The 21683-nt window shown below is 43.6% G+C and overlaps 1 protein-coding gene across 7 annotated transcripts in view; it reads right to left on the bottom strand.

The window, feature by feature from the left end:
• Nucleotides 1-1801: 1801 nt before the first annotated feature.
• si:dkey-151g10.3 (serine/threonine-protein kinase WNK3) overlaps nt 1802-21683 on the bottom strand; it is a 39997-nt gene continuing 20115 nt past the window's right edge. For 2 of the 7 annotated variants that reach the window (XM_034144799.1, XM_034144803.1), the window contains 22 exons: nt 20511-20683; nt 20114-20334; nt 19524-19681; nt 19104-19192; nt 18773-18992; nt 18194-18503; nt 17460-17566; nt 17217-17372; nt 12487-12530; nt 11777-11912; nt 11560-11676; nt 11363-11464; nt 11216-11264; nt 10956-11102; nt 8817-10861; nt 8414-8660; nt 6370-6455; nt 5934-6268; nt 5512-5747; nt 5323-5418; nt 5079-5242; nt 1802-4993 (listed from right to left, as the gene is read on the bottom strand). In XM_034144799.1, coding sequence (XP_034000690.1) covers nt 4427-4993; nt 5079-5242; nt 5323-5418; nt 5512-5747; nt 5934-6268; nt 6370-6455; nt 8414-8660; nt 8817-10861; nt 10956-11102; nt 11216-11264; nt 11363-11464; nt 11560-11676; nt 11777-11912; nt 12487-12530; nt 17217-17372; nt 17460-17566; nt 18194-18503; nt 18773-18992; nt 19104-19192; nt 19524-19681; nt 20114-20334; nt 20511-20683 — 5805 coding nt within the window. In that variant the 3' untranslated portion in view covers nt 1802-4426. Of the gene's footprint in view, nt 4994-5078; nt 5243-5322; nt 5419-5511; nt 5748-5933; nt 6269-6369; nt 6456-8413; nt 8661-8816; nt 10862-10955; nt 11103-11215; nt 11265-11362; nt 11465-11559; nt 11677-11776; nt 11913-12486; nt 12531-17216; nt 17373-17459; nt 17567-18193; nt 18504-18772; nt 18993-19103; nt 19193-19523; nt 19682-20113; nt 20335-20510; nt 20684-21683 lie in introns of those variants that run through there. The other 5 variants (XM_034144800.1, XM_034144802.1, XM_034144801.1 and 2 more) reach the window with 5 other exon arrangements.

Raw genomic sequence — 21683 nt, forward strand, 5'->3', positions numbered from 1 at the left:
TGAAGGCTCGAAAATCAGCTCACGGCATATACGTGTAAGCAGGGGTAAAGTGCTATTTTTATAGGTGGTGTGTGGACCTCACATAGGGGGGTCCGGGGGCAAGCTCCCCCGGAAAGATTTTTTTTTAAATATTGAAGTTAAATGCATCAATCTGGTGCACTTTGAGAGCAAAATGAAAAGGTCTATGGATACCTCTCTCAACACCCATATGAAACAGAACTGTAAACAGATTTACTTTTTCTTTATGGATATTTTACAAATCACCCTTTTAAACTTTATTCTTGTTTTACTGTCATATAGTATTTCATACCTGTTTTTAATTTATTCTCTTATTTTTTTATAACTATAATGATCATATAAACGTGTGCCTCGGAAATAATTGTTTACATTAATGGTGACCAAAACGTTTGAGACCCACTGAGATAACTTAGAGTTAACTATCTAAACACTGAGAGAGTCCTTTAGCTCACTGAGTCTCTCAGTCTGACAGGAGAGGACTCTCCTCCACTTTGTTGTTGAAAAAACTCCTTATATCCTTTAGCGTAGCTCGCTAGCACCAGAAGCTAACAACAACGATCTCCGGTACCGGTGCGCTCTCTCTCTCTCTCTCTCTCTCTCTCTCTCTCTCTCTCGCGCACACAAAATGGCTCGTTCCACACACACACACAGAGCCGAGCTTTAATGAAACACAGAGACCCAGACGTAATAGTACTGTATCATATTATTTTCGAATCAATAATTTTTTTAATTATGATTTATTTTTTTTATTTTTTTTTTAATAACCATTTTTCCTCCTGGTCTCTCGCGCCCCCCACTTTGAGAACCACTGATCTAGTGTATTCATACCCCTCACTGTTTATTCATCATTCAATTCATTCTATATTTTATTCTGTAGATTGTGTACATTACTTTTCACTTTACTGCTTTTTGCACTCCTGGTTAGAAGCTAAACTGCATTTCGTTGTCTCAGTACCTGTAATCTGTGCAATAACAATAAAGTTGAATCTAATCTTGAGCAGGAACAAATGTATTTACTTAGTCCATATCTGACATTAACGATTAAACACATTTGTGCATTCTTTATAAATGCAAACCGAGTCAAGCCGACTCCGGAGGTGGCGGTATGCACCTTAAAGTTGTTTGCAATCCGCCAAAAAACCGAGAGAAGAAGAAGAAGAAGCCGACTCCGAGCTGTCCGACTTCAGGCGAGCTTTTTGAGACCTCCCCCGGCTGCGATCGGCTATTCTCGTCTATTTTCGAGGCGAGCCGCAGCGCGCGTCAAATGTGTGCACGTGCCTGCACACGACTAAATGAAAACGTTAAAATCAATCACAAATCAGGAAACGCCTATACATTTTCCTTTTATTTCACATCATTTTGGCCTAGTAAGCAGTTATTTTACGGACACTTTAAAGGTGTCAATCTACTTGTGATTGTCAACATATAGGAAAGGCTAATACAATAATTTGTTGCAAAGTAGTCTTATTGTGCAAACAAAATGAACCTAATATTTGCTATGTTAACATGGTTGTAATACATTTTTTGGTATGGAATTTGGTTGCATGTTACATAATGTAGATTGGTACACCTCGATTTTAGGAAAAATGTATCTGTCTGATAGAAAATCTTACATAGTGTTTTCCGATTTTTTTAAATGTATGTAATGTAAAGTTGCTCCGTTGGACTTTGATGGCGGTCTTCTGATGAAGTCTGATGTGCCACATTTACCCACACAAAAAGTTGTTGTTTTTAGGAGGACTCGGCTTCATACGATTATGGCATTTGAACAATCAACACAATGTTGTGGTTTGATGTTTAACATCATTTATTTTGATTAGTTACAAAACATAAATAAAATCAACAGTAGAATTAGTTACAATTTACAGAGGCTAAATCACCAGCAACATACTTAATTTTTTCAGGTTTCACTGCCCAAATGTCCTTTTATCATTGGTTCCCAGTCATGTTATTTTGGGACTCCCCAGATTTTCGTTGCAATTATTTGTATGTTAATTCAATATGAACTGCAGCTCAGCAGGAACATCTATGCAAGTATGTTATGAATCTAACAGGTTGGTGGTCCATGTTTTATAACTGAAATTACATCTAAAAAATGACCAAAGATTCTCTGAAGACAATCTTGAACTCAGAGGTATATCGATGCAGGGGAGTCCCATGTAAACATAGATGAAAACCAGTGTTTTTTTCTAGTTTCAAATAACCTTATATTTATAATGATGAGAACACAATTTTACAATTTGTACAACCCCATTTCAAAATACAAAAATAATCTTTCTTTTAGATAACATTTTGGTAACACTTCAAGGACAAAGTCAGCTCTTCATCATGAATCATGATCATTAAGCTGTAGCTTGCAGCCAACATGTTAGTATCAGACATGACAGCACATTATCTCCCCTTCACTAAGAATAAACTACATCTCTGTGACAGTTTGGGATGTCTTGAAAATCAATATATTCTAGTGTATGCCGTTTCTGAACAACCATACCATTTAGCACGCTACTCCTTCTTAACCATTTATGTTTTATTATCTTTGACTCACTTCAGCAATCTTTAACAACCGGTAAGATCTCCTGTTTTCATTGACACGCAATATCTCGATAATTATTAAAACAGAAATGTTGCTTTGACTACAGGCTACTAATTATACCCAAACGTGTATTATTTCCAGGCCATTCATGGTCAAATGCTTGTATGGAGCACTGATAACCCAATAAAATGTACAGTAATATATTAACTGCTGATATATTACTCTGTATCTCTACATCTACAAATAAAGGGTGCAGAAATAGAGGAATGGGACATTTTTTGACTTGGGTAAACCTTTTGCAGTGTGCGTAAAAAAGCACAATTATGGCCCACAGTTCAGCTTCTGAATGATACATTCACACTGACAGCCTATGGTCAAAGCCTCAATTGTTTACAACTGAAACAAGGAATTTATCCGACGCCAAACAAAATAAAAAAATATGCAAGTGAGGATGTGACAACGATGTTGGACATCAAGCTTGCGACCGGTATTTGGTCTAACCTCTCACTTGTTTTGTTAAAAGCCCAAAGCATAGGCATAGTAAACATTTTGAGTTGGGTACAGTGACATTTGAGGGGCTACTTTCAATGAAAAGAAACAGGGATGAAATTCATAATGCAATATATACCAAAGGACTTTCACCAAGCTTTGTCACAAAGAAATAATATACACTCACACACCCACAAAAAAAATGCAGTAATTTTAAAAGGCAATGTGGGAATAACACATGGTCTCCCCGGTCTATAATAACTTGGCAGTTTTATCTTTCTCCTCAGCATGACACCGTGATATACTTTGATATGAGCTCTAACCGAAAGCAAAAATGTCAAATAGGAAAGCAAATGTACTTGCTTGTATGATCACAGTAAGCTGCAAATGGTAGCTTCACGAATATAAAGCAAGTGCACGCACTTTGCATTCTGGTAAGTCATGTTAGTCATAAGGTCATGCAGTCTTGGGCTGAGTGTACCCAGGTCTCCACTGAACATACATGGCATTCTTCAATTAGCCATCACATTACAAATTTATCAGAATTTATATCACATCACTCATAGTAAGTTAGAGTGTTTCTATGGTACAACTGCTGAACATTAAATAATACAAATGAAGCACATGCTGTACCTTTGAACAACACTGCAACAGTATATTGGCAGCACTATGGTAACGATGGTAGCCAGATAACTTTACCATGCTTTACGGTATAACATGCTATTTGTTTTTATTTGTTGCCCAATTGAATCACCTTGTGCTGTAGGTCCGCAGCTTTATGTAATAATCATGAGAAGATCCTATCTGCATCCGGTTTTCATCATGTGCTTCTACAAAAATATGTTATGCCTTACAGAAAAATCCATACAATACATGCTGATCAATTTAGATGACCATTACTAATTGCACTTTTAAGATTGATAGTCCTTTCACTGTAAGCAAAGACAAATTAAAACACTGTCAAATATTTTCTACCTCTGCTTAGGAAGAGTTCAACTGAGTTGGATTAAAAACCAACATGAATGTTAATTTGTGTAAAAGGACATAAGGGATATGTACTTGGATAATCCATAAACACTCAACCACACTCATAAAACGCACACACTCATACATTTAAGAATTTATACATCTCAACACCCAAACATACCATGATTCATAAACACAGCTGTTGTGTTCCATGTTGCCCTCTGTCTGTACATGCTATAATCTATCACGTCTCACATTCACGCCCCATCTCATCCAGAAGAACACTGGAATCCATATAATCATTGCAGTCACTATTCTCTCATACACAGCCACAACTAACAATTCAAATAGATCTGCTTTACATCCTGATCCACGTCACGTTTCCATCTCTTGCACCTTCATATTGACCTCACACTGGTTTCATTTCTGTCCCAGAGGAAGAGTAGAGGTTGGGGGTGTTGGGTGAATTTTGGCACTGGAAGGTAGAGCAGCAGTAGAGCAAGAGGAGGAAGAGGTTGAGGAGGGTGAGGAATAGGAGCATAATTTCCCCCCAGTAGCAGTAGTGCTATCTGCTGGTGCAGCGGAGCCACTGCCAGGCAGTGGGGGTGCAGCCGTGGACACTGGAGATGTGGGCATTTGGGAAGGCAGCAGCGGTTGGCTTTGAGGTGTAGATTGGGGCAGCTGGGTGATGGGCTGTGTCTGTGGTAGAGACTGGGACTGTGTGGGAGTTTGCATCCCGGGCTGCTGGCAGAGTGTAGACTGCTGATAGGTCGCCTGCTGTAGGGGGAGAGACTGATGGAGGTGTACACTTTGTTGCATCGGTGGCACTGTGCCCATGTGCGATTGTGGTGATGGTCCCAGAGAGTGCAAGGTGGAGAGGCTTCCTCCAGCGGTGTAGTGAGGAGGGCTTGCCCCGGGCAGGCCGGCAGGGGTCGGGGATGCCTGGGGATTCAGCGGTGTCACTGGAAACCAACCAGGGGGAGCCCCCTGTATGGAAAATAATTCACAGTACAATCATGATATCCATAAAACAATCCCAAACAAATATTTTTTCTATAGTGAGTATTCCTACCTCTGTCGGCTGGCTCCAGCCTCCCAACTCCTGCACCTGCTGAATCTGTTTGATTTGATTAAGTGAAGGTTTGGGCTGGGCGGGGCCCACCGTCTCCTTCGTCCAATCATCAACAAGTTTGTGCAGTTCATCTGTGAATGTGCTTTTTCTAAGAGGGCTGTGATCTGTGGAAAAATGAGGGCATGTATCATAATTGTTCTGTTTAATTTCTGTGTTGTCTTGATTTATCACTGAGAAACTGCACCTCGTTTGGCAGGCAGTGAAGTGCAGTGCTCTGTGTTGCAGTAAAGAGGCAGCCTAGTCTGTTCACCACCTGAGAAACTACTTGACTGCTGAATCCCTAGACGGGAGATACATAGAACAGTCACACAGAGATCAAGCAGTAACAGAAAAAAGACAAAGCGGGAGAAACATCATCTATAAAAGTGTGTACCAGAGTGTGTGACTCCGTTGTTATCCATGTGAGAGTGAGGCCGCGGTCGGAGCTTGTTTTTGGCTGGCCTGGGCCTACGAGGAGAGAGGACAAGGGGTCCCGAGGGAAGAGAAGGGGTGTGGGACAGGGAGGCAGGCAGACTCTGCCTTTGGTCTTTGAGGGAACGAAGCTGTTGGTACAGCTCCTGCAGCTCTCTGTTCTGCTGGGACTGAAGGCACACCACCTCTTTGATGTGCCTGTAAAGAAAGAGAGAGACAAACAGAATAGGAATATAGTAAGAGTTTCAAGGTTTGAGAAAAGAACATGAACTGAAAATGCAAAACAAAAGAGAATTTAAGGGTAAAACGTATTATATAGACAAGAAACAACCATAAATGGAAATATAGCAAAATGGAGGTTAAGCTTTGCCCTCTTTGACTTACTTCTCTCTGAGCGTGTGTAGTTCTTTTCTCAGGTCTTCATCCACCATCTCACACTCATTATCATCATCATCGTCATCGCTGCTGGCCAGGGGGGAGTGGCTGTGCCCATGCCCTCGAGGCAGGTGAGCCATTGCTGGGGTCCTCTTATGCTCATCTCTCTCTCCCTCCTTTGCTCGAGATTTCCTCCTTTCCCTCTCCAGGTCGGGAGACACCGGGGAGCTGTCAGTGTTCCTTTCCGCCTTCCTGGTCTCGGCCTGGCTGACAGAGAAGCGTCCCACTTTCCTGTGCGTGCTCCCATGAGCTGATGGGGGAGAGGACTGGGGAACGGGTGTCACCTGATGGCAGAGGATGTGGGAGATATTAGCTTCCTGTCCGAGCTGCAATGAAGGTTCAGACTGATGAGTGGCAAAGATGAAATCTGTTCTGTTGCTCCTACCTGAAATCGTCCTTTGCGTGCATGAGGTGGATTTAGGGGTGGCGCCTCCTTCTCCTCTCTAAGTGCCTGACTGCTGGAACGTCCTTCTGATAAAGAGACAGGGATGAAAAACAAAAAATGGGAGACAAGGACCGACAGGGACAAAACCACAGAGACACGGGTATGAAGAGAACAAAGAATGGCGAGGAACGAACGCAACAAACACAGAAAAATGTACCCGACATGAGACATACAGATGCACAGATAGACGTGGGACATGAACACAGAGGCACAGTGTTAAAAATCACCCTTCAGTGTCACACATCATTAACTCTGTGACTAACATGACTTGCATGCAGTTTTATGAAATGTGTAACATATGAGTTCTGTGAATGTAATTTGGTAAAATATAAACAAAAAACTGGATAATACATTTTTGTGGATGAAAGAAAATCAATCTTAAGAATGTGTAATGGGCGTGTGGGAAGGGGTGGTAAATGCTTGTGTCATTAAGAAAAATTATAGTAGGCATTTAATAAAAATAACACATAGTGAAATGGCATTTGAATGTTTACAACAGTTTACCCCCACCCACCCACACATCCACTCACTCATTCTCACTGACTCACCATATTCCCACTCATATATCAGACAACAGAGCCCAATATCACATTCCAGATCTGTGCTCTGTTCCAGTGATATTGTTCAGTGTGTTTGATATTTGGGATTACTACATGTGCAAAGTGTTAACATGGATAATAACTGCATTATTTAAAATCAACATTTATATGTATGCAGCCTGATACAAATTAGGGGTCAACTGATTTGTTTTTTTCAGGGGTGAGACAAGGCTGATTATTCATCAAGGAGACCAATAACCTTGTTTTTGCAACTTCGGTTGTGATTGTGTTGTTAATTTCAACTACAGCAATATCTGCAGCATTGTATAAAACACTGATTTACTTGCAGCTTTAGTCTGCATTAGCTGCACCAGAGCCAATGTAGTGGATTTATTTTCATTTTTTTATTTGAAAAATAACTATTCTTGTAAATGCTTGATATCCCAGATGATTATCGGTTGACCCCTTATTTTAGTGTTACTTACAGGCCACGGTCCATTATTAGTCAGTTGTGCGGAACATAACATGTGCTCATGCATGTGCACTCTCAGAAAAGGCGCTACGCTATTGCTTATCATATTAAACATATAAACAAAAACACATGCAGGACGGCTGAAATAATTGTCAGCGTGACAGCTGTTACAGCTGTGAGAAATGCCTACCCATGTACAAGATAACCTTATAAACCCTGGGCAATGTGCACAATATAGACTAGAAATAATAACTGTAATCTTAATCTGCATATTTATACAGTTAATGCAAATGAAATGATGGTCTACTACTATTACAATATATAGCATAGTCTCATGGAGACATGCTATACTGTAGGAGCTGACACAGAAGGCGACACATTTCCTAAATGTAAACTGATGACACAATATCAGTTTAGCAACTAAGCATCTTTCTTATATGTGTAATGATGTGAGTTGCCCGGTGCTGTCTACACTGAGGCAGCAGGTGGAGGTGAGATGGTTGCTGCTGGCTGTGCTTGCAGACTCGTGGCAGAAATATGAAGGGAAATGTCACGGCACAGGCACAGCTGGGCTTTACTCCAGAGCCAACCTCTTCCTACACTGTGCCAATCTTCCACCCTCCTCTACTCTCGTCTGTTCTCGCCCCAGGGTGAGCAACCCATGCAAAAGCAAAGATTGCCAAGAAAATAAAATTAAGCAAAAAGAAATGTAGAAAAGAAGGGAAACAAAACAATAATGCATGTAGTGATATCAACACTAACATTACATGGATTGTCTATTGTCACATTAAAATATACAAAAACAGGATTATTTAGCTATCAACATTAACATCCTTTAACATTAACAGTAATTAATTCCTGTTGGTTACAAAAGTTATTTTACTATGTTAAAACTAGTACTAGATATTAGATTTACGACCATGTCCCAACATCCCATTCTCTCTCTCTCTCTCGCTCCCTGAGAGGACGCTACCTTGCTGGACTCTGGGCTTCTTGAACAAGCTGGCGGAGTGGCGCAGTTTGCACGCCCAGTTTTTGAATTTGCGAGTCCAGGATTTCTTGCTAACAGGATTTCTGATACTAGGACATGTCAGGTTTAGGCCAAAATATCCACCTCCTGCATTGTGCTTCTGCTGTCCATGCCGGAGGGGGATCGGGTGCTGATTGGGGGGCCACGATGCGTCTCCAGTGGTACTGGTGTCAGAGTGTGGGCGTACAGCCTAGAACAGTTAAGACAATTAAGAGTGGCTGCATGGAGTTGAGACGTTCAAAACGGAGAGACACACAAACATGTCAAAACAACAAATGTAACAAACAGCTTTACTAAATAAAATAATGTACATTTAGTATAGCGAAGACAAATTTGATTCACTCACAAGAATGGTTGGTTCTCCTGGTACGGGTGGACGCTGGCGCCCGACAGACTCATCCTGATTGGGAGGAAGGAGAGAGGCAGACGGGGTGGAGGAGGCAGAGGTGGAGGGGAGAGATGGGCCAGGCTGGTGCTCCACTGGGCCTTTCTCTGCAAAATAAACGGCTTCTGAGGAAGGTATTTCTCCTCTGCAACCCCTCTCTGGGTCAGGGGAGGTGGATGAGGAACGGGAGGTTGTAGAGGAGGTAGAAGAGGATGAGGAGTGAGGAGAAGTATTTGAGGAGGAGGCATGTTGGGGGAAAGAGTGGTGGAGAGACAGTGGCTCAGATGACTCGTCTCCTCCTGCTGACGTGGAGGCAGCTGATGTAGGTCCAGAGGCCGGCGCCGCCCCGCTGCTGTACTCCTGATACAACAAGTTCCTCAGCTTCTCATCCAGGGTCTTTATGCGGTTGTCCACAAATTCAATTTTGGGGGGGCCCTCACTGTCTGACTCAGCCACGGAGGAAGGCTGAGCGGGAGATGGTGTCATCGTGAGGGAGAGTGTTGGTACGGGTGCATCAGAGCTCAGATTGAGAGGCGGCAGAGAGGATTCAGAGGAAGGGGGGACATTCGTAAAGTAGCTGCATGTGTCTTCTGTGAAACTTGTCTCTCCTGTAGAAACCTCTGACTCTGACATCTGTAAAGAGGACTGCTGTTTCTGCGGTGTGTCTGTCGTTTTAACCGCTTCTTGTTGCTGCTCAGTGTGTTGCTGCTGTATATGCTGGTGTGACAACTCAGCAGGGATTTGTGTTTGTTGTGGAATCTGCTGTTGTGGTATCGGGCTAACATTTAGCTGGGCCTGTTGTTGAAGAAACTGTTGACTAATTGACACAGGCAGCATTTGGCTGTGATCTGGATTTGAAGCCACAGCACCCATAAACATCTGCTGTTGCTGTTGCTGTTGCTGTTGCTGTTGCTGTTGCTGTTGCTGTTGTTGTTGCTGTTGCTGCTGTTGCTGTTGCTGCTGCTGCTGCTGCTGTTGCACCATGTGCTGTTGCTGTAAGTGCATTGTCTGTTGTAGGTGTAGCTGCTGCTGTTGATCAATGGCAGCCTGCTGTTGAGGCAATGCAGCAGCTTGGGTTGCCATTACTTGCTGTTGTAGCGCAGGCTGTTGCATCACCTGTTGGGTATACTGAGGTGTTTGCTGTTGAGGAAGGGCTTGTTGGGTCTGCTGTGGGGGACTAGGTGGCAGAAACTGCTGCAGAGGCACAGACTGTTGCAACACCTGCACATCAGTCAGCTGTATCTGTTGCTGCATTAGTTGCTGATGTTGTAGCTGCTGGAGTGACTGCTGCATCTGCATTTGCTCTGGATACACTGGATGCTGCTGTTGCTGTGGTGCTGCCTGCTGTATCTGTTGTTCAAGCTGCATTGCCTGCAGTTGCTGTTGAACTACCGGAACCTGCTGCTGTAACGCAGGCTGCAGTTGTGCCTGTGGTTTTTGTGGGGATTGCTGAATGAGCGTTTGCTGATGCTCCATGCCAAGTAAGCTTACCGCAGAAGAGGTCACCGCTGCAGCAGGAGGAGGGGAGCTGAAAGAAGTTGAAGATTGGTCCGCTGCAGGGACACATGACCTTGTAGCAGTTAGCAATGTATCCCCCATACTCTGACCTGTGACAGTGGAGCAACCATTGCTTCCAGGAAAAGCAAGGACATCTTGGAGAATGGTTATGGGTGTGGGAGACATGACAGTAGGGGCAGTGGGGGGGTTTGCAGCAGGTATTGCTATGGATGAGGGAACACTTGCAATTTGGTCAACAGAAGCTGAGGTTAGGATTGGCTGTTCAAAACCACCTGAAGCAGTGGCGGGGACAGAGGATTTAAGAGTGGAGGCTGGTGCTGAGATGCTTTCAGGGGCAGTGGGGTAAAGAGCCGGCGCAGCAGTGCTTGAGGGGGCAATGGAGGCAGGGGCAGAGGCAGTGGAGACAGGAGGGGAGGTGGCGGAAAGGGCGGGGCAGGGGGGAGAAGTCAGTCCTGTTATGGACTCCAGACTCTGGGATCCTTCACTTTCTACAGGCGCAGAGAGGAACACATGGTTAGTTTTTGTTATGCTGTCATGTCAGTCATGTAAATAGGCAGCATTGAAATTAAACCCAGAGCTCACCTCTCTCTGTTTGAGGAGACAGAGGAATCCTCATCTCTTCAGATGTAAGCAATGTTTCTGCTCCGGATAGAGAGTCTCTGTGGCGAATAGTCTGATTGATAAAGAAGCGCCAGCGTCCCACTGGGGAGGAATGGGGCACTGCCTCCACTGAAAAGCATAGACGTATTTTCCTAGTTAGAACAATTTATAGAAGATACACATTTCTTTTATTTTCTAGTGCTACTTTTTTGTGACTAAAAAAGCATTTATTCATAACTCACTTGAAGAACTAGTCGGAGTGCTCACAAACAACTGGTCAGTTGATCCAGTCTATTGAAGAATAGAGATTATAAATTATTATTATTCAAAAACAGAAACATTACAGAGGAGAGAAGGTGTGAGGTGTTAAAATATGGATATCAACATACCTGTGAATGTGTTTGAAGAATTTCGTGAGCTTTCTTGACTGTGGCTCTAAGCTCCTCAACAAATGTCGCTTTCTCTACATCAAGAACAAAGTCCTCCTCTACCTACAGACAAAATGCAATCAGACAGCATTAATGAAGACATACAATGAATCTTTTTTAGAAGCAATGCATACGTTATAAATACATGAGCGGCCTACCATGTAATCTGCTATATCCTCTGCTGCATCCCCTTCGGTGTCAAATTTAAATGTTACCATCTTGTTGGTATGGGTTTCCAACTGGCATTCCACCATATTGTCCCCACTGCCTGACACCTGGGGAGGACATGATAAATCAACATTATAGAGGTTTAGTTTTCAAAACATTATAGTATACATGAATTCAGCACATATGCTAGGGGTTGCCTTTTCTTACCTGGAGCATGCTCAGTTGAAACTGATGTGAAATGTTCTCAGACTTCTGACCGGAAGCTCTTCCTTGTATCTTTAACTTATCTAACTTCCCAATGGCCATAAGCTGAAGGGTTTCCTCTCCATTAGCTGGAACAGACCTGTGTGTGGTAAGGTAAAAGGGTGGTTACACATCATGATGCAAAATACCCTTAGCACATACCGTACATCTCTGAAAATATGTATATGTGATGCATATATTTATTATCAACATGATACATTTAAGCGTTTTATATCACAAACAAACACATCCGAATGTATTATTCATGTTGACCACTACACTGTGGGTATGGTCAATACGGGCTAACAATAAGTTAGCATATAGATATTTGTAAAAAAAAAAATGTAATACTAACCTAATGCAATATTAATATTCTATCTAACCCTAGTCTAACCACTATTCTGACACTGAAAAATGTGTTTGCTGATTATGCCATTATTTCCATTGGCATCTCCTTATATAAAGGCTCAGGATACAAATACAGAACTATTTTGCCCCCAATGTGTTTACACAGAAGACTGATTGCACTTAATGTCTTGAGCCGTTTTCAGACTAAGGCATTTGAAAGTTCTCAGTATCAGCACTACTACAGTGTTTTATCTTGACGGATTGACATGTTGAATGATTTGATATGCAACAACTATTATGTAGAAATAGCACGATAAGAGACATACCCTGAAGAAGAATGATGCTCTGTTCTAGACAGGTATGGCCTATCCTGTAGAGTAAAATGAAAACAAGCACAGGAGTATGCAGACACAAAGAAAAGAGAAATAACACCGTTAGCATATGAGATCCAAGTAAGGCTATAATGTAATAATAAACATTTCATCTAATAACACATGCACGATTCTATAAATATACTTATGTTTAAAGATTAAACACTGGTTAGTTTCAAACCAAAAGTCAAAGTGTTTTCAAATAAGTAGTTAGTAGTACACTCAATCATTCTGCCAGTATGTCAGCAACGTATAATTATTTTTAATCAACTCTCATTCTTCCTGTACCTGAGCAATGCCCAACAGGGTAAGGTGACAGTCTTGCAGCGAGGCTTGGGGCAGTTTGGGGGCATTAGAGTCAAGCGATTGTTGAGTAGTGACAGGCAGAGGGGAGGTGGGTATAAAGTCGGCCTGCCCTGGTAGGGTTATCTTGGCTGCTGGAGGAGATGTAGGCAGCTCTGGCAGAGGGGCAGCAGCAGGAGGGTGGGATGGCAGGAAAGGGAGAGATGGTAGTGATGTTGGGGGACATGAGGTATGAGAGGGGCTGAGGGGCGTTTGTTGTGCAGTAAAGACAGCATGGGGTAGAACGGGTTGTTCAGCAATAGGTATCCCAGTGCGTGTTTGAGTGTGAGAATGAGCCTGTGTCTGAAGGTGCGTCTGTGTTTGGGAGTGGATTTGGGCCTGAAAGCTGGTTTGTGTGTGTGTGTGAGCTGGCAGCATCTGCTTGGCTTGGTGCTGCGGAGACGGGGGGGGCGCCGGCCATGAGATGACTGTAGATGGGCAGGGACTGGGGCTCTGCAACATTACTGGTGCCTGTCTGTGCAGAGAGATGGCTCACCAGATGTGAAGCAGGTGGACCCTGTGGGGGCTGCAGACTCTCATCAAGGGTCATCCCAGCCTGTTTTATAGGAGAAGGTTGCTGGATGGGCGTTGGGATTGGCTGAGCCAGTAACTGAGCCTGTGGAGGAGGCTTCTGTAGCTGTGTCTCGTATTGCACAGCAGACTGAGGCATGGGAGCCTGGGAGATGGACTGAAGGACTGAAGGGTCTCCTGGGAGCTGCTGCTGGGCCTGGACAGTATAGGCCTGTCCAATCTGTTGCACAGGATGAGGAGTGGTGACAAAGTTTGCAGGGTCAACTATGGAACTGTGACTAGTAGTACTTGTAGTTCCAACACTTCCAGCTGAGCTAGGAGACCGAATCATCTGCTGATATAGCAGTACTGGATCTTGTTGCTGCTGCTGCTGCTGCGTAATATGAGTTACATCCTGTTGTAAAGGTGGCACAGCTTGGTGGGTTGGCTGAGGGAAATACTGATGGGTCAAAAGGCCAGCAGTCGTGGCCTGAGCATGTGTTTGGCAAGGTGGCTGGCAAGGTGGCTGGCCTTGAGTCTGTTGCTGGAGCTGGGGCTGCATGAGCACAGGCATTTGAGCATTTTGCTGAACAAGAGTCTCATGCTGGATCTGACTGGGAATTGGAGCCATTACAGCTAGAGGCTGGATAGTAGCTTGGCTCTGTTGGCTCATCATCTGAATGTCCACAGTTGGCTGTTGGGACTGGATCACCTGGGTCTGTGTGAGGGCGGCAGGTCCTGGGTAACTAGTGTGTAAAGGTATTTGCTGGGTCTGGATGACGTGATTCTGTCCCTGGATCAGTGCTGCAGGAGCAGGTACTTGGGCTTCCATCATAGCCTGAGCGGCTTGTACTGTGGACTGGGTGATAAATTGGACTGGGACCTGGTTCTGGGGATGAGCCTCACTCTTTCCTTGCTGGGTAAGGACTTGAGCTGGGACACCAGCAGGCGTCTGGACAGGGACGTGAGTAGTCTGAAGGGCCATGGGGACCTGGGCCTGCGGGACAAGTTGAGCCTGGTGCTGGATTATCTCAGTGGCTGGAGCTCCAACTGAGATATTAGCCTCCATTAATGCAGCGTGATGCTGAGGCTGGGCAACAAATGCTTGCTGCTGCTGGATCATTGCTGCTTGCTGTTGTGTGAGAGCAGAATGAGACGCAAACTGGGGGGCGTTTGGTTGTGGGACACACACGTGCTGCATATCGGTTGGATGCATCTGAATCTGCTGCTCACTGTTGCTTTGAGGAATAGAGACAACTTCCGGTTTCTGAATGATGGCTGCTTGTTGCTGCTGCTCCTGAATCTGATGCTGTATCAGAGCCTTTTGATGTAATCTCTCCGCTTGTTGTTGTTGTAGCAAGAATTGTTGCTGACGCTGTTGCTCTAACTGTTGTTGCAACAGAGCTTGCTGCTGCTGCTCTATCTGCTGTTGGAGTTGCACTTGTTGCTGCTCATGTTGCCGTTGCTGAAGCTGAGCCTTCTGTTGTAGCTGTTGCTGTTGTAATATAGCCTGCTGCTGCAGATGCTGATGTATTAGTGCTTGTTGTTGTTGTTGTTCAATTTGTCGGAGTAAGGCTTGCTGCTGCAACTGTTCCTGTTCCTGTTGAGCCTGCTGTGGTTGCTGCTGCAATACGATTTGTTGCTGCTGTAGTCCACTTTGATGTTGCTTCTCTGGTTCCTTTTGTATTCCAGATTGGTTGTGTCCAATTTGTTGAAAAACCTGACTCTGTGGCTGCTGTAAAAGAGGTTGCTGTTGTTGTTGCTGCTCTAGCTGTTGTTGTAAAAGTGTGTCTTGTGGTGGCTGTGGTTGAATAAGACCTTGCTGTTGCTGCTGCTCTAACTGTTGTTGTAAAAGTGTTTGCTGTGGTTGCTGTTGTTGTATAAGACCTTGCTGTTGCTGCTGCTCTTGGTGCTGTTGAAGAAGAGCTTGCTGCTGTTGTTGATCCAACAATTGCTTCTGAATAAGTGCTTGCTGCTGCTCCAGTTGATGTTGTTGTAGTTGGGCCTGCTGCTGCTGCTGCTGTTGAAGCAGTGCGTTTTGATGTTGCTGATCAAGCTGTTGTTGGACGTACGTCTGATGTTGCTCAAGCAGTAAAGCTTGTTGCTGATGAAGCAGAGTGTGCTGAAGCTGTTGTTGCATTTGGGGTTGACTCATTGTCTGTTCACGCAGATCCCCTGTTGGCTGCTGTTTGTAAGTCTGAGGTAGCTCCTCTTGCTGTGGTAATGACATCGCTCGCTGCTCCATACCTTGATGTGTAGGTAAAACCTGCTGCTGAGGAGCTGTGTTGACCGGCTGCTGTACATGTATCTGCTGCGGGGGTTCATGTTGACGTTGAACAGCCATAGCTGGAAGGCTCTGTGGATGATGATCCGTTTGTGGCTGCGGTGCACTAACTTGTTGTTGTGCGATCAGAGCGGCCTGGGCCTCCATTTGCTGAAGCGACTGGTGCTGCTGAAGGGCGGAGGTCTGGGGATCCATCGCTATCTGTTGTTGTTGGACAATAGTCTGCTGAGGGATTATGACAGGCTGCGTTTGCTGGGGTGCCGCATGGGGAATGATGTCAGTGAGCTGCATGGGAGTGGCAGAGGGTTGGGTCTGCTGAGCGAGGGGCACAACGGCCCCCCCTAGTCCAGCAGGATCATTGACTGACATGGATGTAGTGAGGGCATTATTGGGTGCTTGTGGGGAAACAGGAGGTATGTATGACTGTGAGGGGGCCAGTGTCCCATGGGGAGTGGCAGTTTGAAACGCATCTGATGGGAATGTTTGTGACTAATCAGTGATAATGACAGAATGATGATTGGTGTTGAAAGAAGAGGGAAAAGAGAGGGGTAGAAGAATTAGGTAAGAATAAGCTTTGGTAAGAAGCATCAATTATAAACAAAGTTAATTGTATTACAATTTGTTTTAACAGGGTTTCCCACAGTGTTTTATAGCACAAGTGGGCTGTAAATCACCTGAAATACAGACTTCACATCTAAAGTAAGAAGAGTTACAGAGCTTCTCTGGGGTCACACGGTATATAAAAACCTCTATGTGTTAATCTGTGCCCTGAGGTTTATAATCCAAGAGCACGCAACACTTAAGTACATCTTGCCCATGACACTTCAGAGCCTACATACATTTAAATAAATAATACAAATGTACTGCTAATGAAGGGTTGTTGTGAAATATACATTTCTTTGCCTCTATAAGAAAAATAAACATACCGTATTAAATTGATACCATAGTTAAATGCCTAGAAGTAATATAAATGTACGACTCGGTACTACTGACTAATTATAAGTTCTCTTTAGAGATATTATAGTGAAATAGCAGCATATTAAATGCTACAGGGAACAGTAAGGTCATATTTAATTTATTGACGTAAATATTCAATGGATTACAATATGTGCACACAGATTGTCAATTTGAGGATTTACAGATAAACAAATCCATTATTTTCTACCATGTGACACCAGCGGGGCTCTGTAAAAGGTTAATACCAACACCGAAGTAAAGCATTAAACCTTGGGTGAAAAGAAGAGAGGCAATATTTTATACAACCAGATGTAAGAGTATATTTAATTAAAGAGCGTATTAGTACATTACACCTTTCCCCTACTGCTAACTAATCTCCTGGGGGAAACCCTGTACAGCAAACAGTCAAATGGTCTATCTCAGATGATTATGAGGATGGTGTGTGGCTGGTTAAGTAGTTATTTGAGGGAAAATAACCCAAGATGTGATGGAACAATAGCTCTAACTCTTATAACAATAATGGTAAATGTTGTAGCCGGTGTGTAAATATGACTTTCATTTTAATATGTATTAGTATGATCACCATTATCACCTGAACATATTGTTGAGGGACACTTTGTGATACCTGTGGAACCATGGTGCTGGGCTGAAGAAACGTCTGACCGACGGGTCCGCCTCCACTTTGGCCTACGGACATGCTGGATAAACCAACACTCTGACCAATCGGCACATGGGGAACACTTCCACTCTGGAGTGAAAGAAAAATAAGTAATAAACAATGTGATTCAAACAATGATTTTGGTGGAATTTATAAACGAGAAGAGTGTAGACGTACGGATGCAGCAGGGGGTAGAGTGTGGGTGTATGATTCCCCTTGCTGAGAGTACGCCTGGCTCTGTGCAATCGTACAAGATTCACAGCTGACAGACCCGATGCTCTCACCTTTGGAGTGAAAGACAATTTTAACAAAGAAGGAATGTAAAAATGCATTACCTCATAGCTAGGGCTGTCCTGAATAGTTCAAATTGATTCAAATTTCAAACACAGTTGCAGAAAAAGATAAGGCACATTTATACCAATCCCAATATTATTGGTTTTATATTTTAGTCCAAAAGCCAATATATACTAAACAAAGATAGATGTAATCATTTCCAAAATTCACCAACGACAGGGTGGTCTTGCAGCAATCTAATAGTGCCGTGGATTACATTTAAATAACCACAAGAACAAAAAAACAATGCTATTATACTAATTTTTCAAACTTGTATGTTAAGGCTTCGCTTGGCACTCCAATAAGACGTGCTCAATTTCATACCAAAATCAACTGTAAAAAGGAGCAATCGCCAGATTCAAGTATTTTAAAATTGCTGGCGAAAATCCCCCCAGAAATTTGAAAAAAGTCCCAGTAATTAAATCTAAAGATTTCTTTAAAGACATTTTATTTTTTACATTCAAATCTTTATTCAGAAAACAGAAGCGTTGAATGTCAAGAAGATTACATCAGGTGCAGCCCTTCTCATGCAAGCACAACTGGCCATTGAATTGAATCTTAAAAGGGGCATACTCTACCTGGCAAACCAAGGGCTGTCCCACTGAAAATGTGTTGCTGCCTGACATGCTGGTCCACTTCAGGCAGCTCCTCTGACTCCTGCCCTCCTCCGGTCTGACCAGCTGCCCCTGGCCCCAGTGAGGACAGGCAGGATGGATGAGAAAAGCTGCAGGAGGTGACAGCGGTGTCTCTTTTTTCTTCTAGCTCCTGCTGCTGCTGGAGGAGCTGCTGCTGTCGGCGCTCTCGTGACTTTTTGATCAGATTAACTCGATCCCGGATGGATTTACCCACAACCTTGGCATCACTCTCATGGAAGAATCCTGACTTTACCTGAGAGCGAGAGAGCGTGAAGGAGAGAGAGAGGGAGGGGGGGAGAGAGATATACATATATATATAAATGACTAGAGGTAGGCTGAGGGAATCTAGGTCAGAAGGAGGTGCCTTGGAATGGCTGATAAATGAGCTGAAGGATTTCCCTCAGCTGATCTTCCTGCAAGCTTTGAAGCACGAAAGCCTTTCCCCAGTCTACCTATCCCACACTGGGCCCTCACATACACTCCGGTTCTAATAGTCAGGTCTGATTTGTCCATGTGTCTCACCATCTCTAGAGCCACTTCCTCAGCGCTGTCGTTCTCCAGGTCATAGCTGAACTCGATGGCCTCGTTGTCTTTGTGCTTCCCCTTTAGCTTCTTAGGATCTTCCACCCATATCCGGAGAGCCAGACAGTCCTGGGTGCCCGAGTCCTCCTCTGCCAGCTCCACCCGGACCCCCGTGTCCTCCCCAAAGAACGCGTGGTTCAGGAGGTCTCGGACGGAGAGCCTGTCAAGGGAGAGACAACAAAAGTGGTGAAGCAGGCGCAAGCATGTTTTATGATCCAAGTCTGGAATTCTTCATGATGAGACAGTGCAGTCAAAGTCAAAGCCTGTTTACCTCTGGCTCTGATTCTGGCGTATGCAGCATTCAATGATCTCTTTGATCTCTGGATCTTTCACTTTATCAAAGCTGGCTGGCTTTATACCCTGCAGGAAAAGAAAAGTGCAATTACTTCACAGGAAATTATGGATTTCTAAACAGATGCAACACAGTATTATTAGTATTAAACCATTTGCAGATTTAGATTGAAGTGTAGGATTTATTTCAGATCATTTCAACTCAAAATGTTGTGAAAGAAATCACTATTCATAACTCAAAACAAAATATGACTTTATGTACCTCAATAAAAGCTTTCAATGTCAAAAATGACATTTGTTACATTTAAATAAACAACTAAACTATGAGCTTTGCACATGTCATTACTACATACAGTATGTGCTGAGTTTGTATGAGAGTAAGACAGTCAAAGACACTCACACTTGTTACTTTGCGATAGATCTGAGCAGCATTCTGGCACTCAGAGTAGGGGTACTCTGAAGTGGCCATCTCCAGCATGCACATCCCAAAGGCGTAGACATCCACAGACTCATCGTAGTGCTCCTCGTACATCTCTGGAGCCATGAACTCCGGAGTTCCTGTTTAGAAAAGACAGTGGTTCAGTCAATTACAAGCTGAAATGCTTAAAACTGTTTCACCTCTATCACTTTTTACAATCTGTATTTACTCTCACACAACTCAATGTTCACAGAGCACTAATGCCCCAAAGTCGACGAAAGAAGGTAACAATCTTAAAGTTCATTGAGCTAAATGGTACTCGGGTGCATTGCTTAAGCTGGCTCACACAGACAACATCTCATTAGTGCTCTCTGTTTACATTAAGTGCCGCCCACATGGATTTTAAAATGACTCTGTCAAGAATAATCAATACCTCCAGTGCGATGATTGCCTCTGTAACATTGCTGAATGCAGGGGAAAATACATTTAAAGGCCATGACTCAGTTTGCTTGTACAACCACTAAATTCCTTGCATTGTTCAGGGAAGTACGTGGTCCATTTCTGTAGCTTACCTATGACACTCTTAGCAAAGGAGGTCCGCATAAGAGTGGCCAGTCCCAGGTCTCCTATCTTGACCGAGCCTGTGGGGCCTGTTATGAAGATGTTGTCACACTTGAGGTCCCGGTGGACTATCGGAGGAGTCCTAGTGTGAAGGAAGTGAAGGCCCTTAAGGATTTGCCGACACCAGCTCCTCAGGACCTTGGGTTTCATCACCTTGAAGCGCTTCAGGTATCTGGTCAAAAAGAGACAAAGCCGGATTTTGTAGTCAAACTAAAAGACACTAGCTGCTGCTTAGTGATGATGTGATATGTTCGAAAATGTGAAGCGGTGTATTCGTATTATACAATGTAATGTCACAGTGAGCTGGAGCTGAAAGAAGAGAAATTGTTATAAGGAGGTTTGTCTAACGTTTTAAGTGTTCCTGAAGTCATGAGTTCGGTGACCAGTACGATGCACTTCTTGCCGCGGAGCGCTGACTCCCAGGAATCATAGAAGCGGACGATGTTGGGGTGCTGGAGCCCCTTCAGCATCTCCGCCTCCTCCTTGAAGCGCTGCTGCTCCGCCTTGGTCAGCTTGCGGTCCTGAAGTGAGAGGAAAACACAGAGTTATACGGCATGAACGTTCATTTTCCAAGAGCTTTAGAAATACTGTCTCTTATACACGGGCTGTTGATTCCATCATTGCAAAAACTGCTTAATTTGTTTCCATAAGCTTTACGAGAATGCTGCCACACATTATCTTCAGATCACTAAACACCACGAGGCTCCCTGACACTACACACCCATGACTGTGAACTAACACCTGCTGCCACTAGATGGTGCTAGCAATGAAGGGTTGCAGCCGTGCTGAGACAACACCCAAACCTTGGCTTAATAAAACACATTTCTACTGCATCTGCCACACGTCCCCAGTATGGCGGACCAGAATGGACGCGACAGACAGAAAACCCATTCTCTTGCATAATTAGCATCCCACAGGAAAAGGAACAGACACAGCCATGGACTTATCCCTCTCTTAAAACACTGGTGCATTGGTTATTTATAAGATCTAAGACTCATACTGTACATGTTATGCAGTAAGGGTGTTCTGTTCTGCAGTAATAAAAAAACAGGTATTCTTTTAGGTTATCTCCACGTATTACTTGTTTTCTGAAAACAGAGTTATTCAGTTTTCTTCACCCTGTGGTGCTCTTCTTAATACCTGCTTTTTCAGATAAAAACACACATATTACATTACATGTTACTTGTTAGACATTACATGTTACTTGTTAGACGCTTTCATCCAAAGCGACTTACATACTCAATACTGTGTCATATCATTCATTAAGCTCTATATATAATATCAAGTCAACAGGAAATTGTATTTATGAATAAGCATGTAGTGTGCTGATGATACAATATAGAAGAATCAAGCACAAGTGCAAAATCAAAACATTTTACAGTGGAGAAAAGTGGCCCATTAAATCAGTGTGTATTTTAAGACTTGCCACAAGCAACTGTTCTAGTCTGCTTTTTTAAATGTGTGCGAACAACAAAGCACTTCAGATATGTGGTCTTTATTGTTGACCTTTTGAACTGTGAG

This window comes from Trematomus bernacchii, unplaced genomic scaffold, assembly GCF_902827165.1.
Source record: "Trematomus bernacchii unplaced genomic scaffold, fTreBer1.1, whole genome shotgun sequence".
In the NCBI taxonomy this organism is placed as follows: domain Eukaryota; kingdom Metazoa; phylum Chordata; class Actinopteri; order Perciformes; family Nototheniidae; genus Trematomus; species Trematomus bernacchii.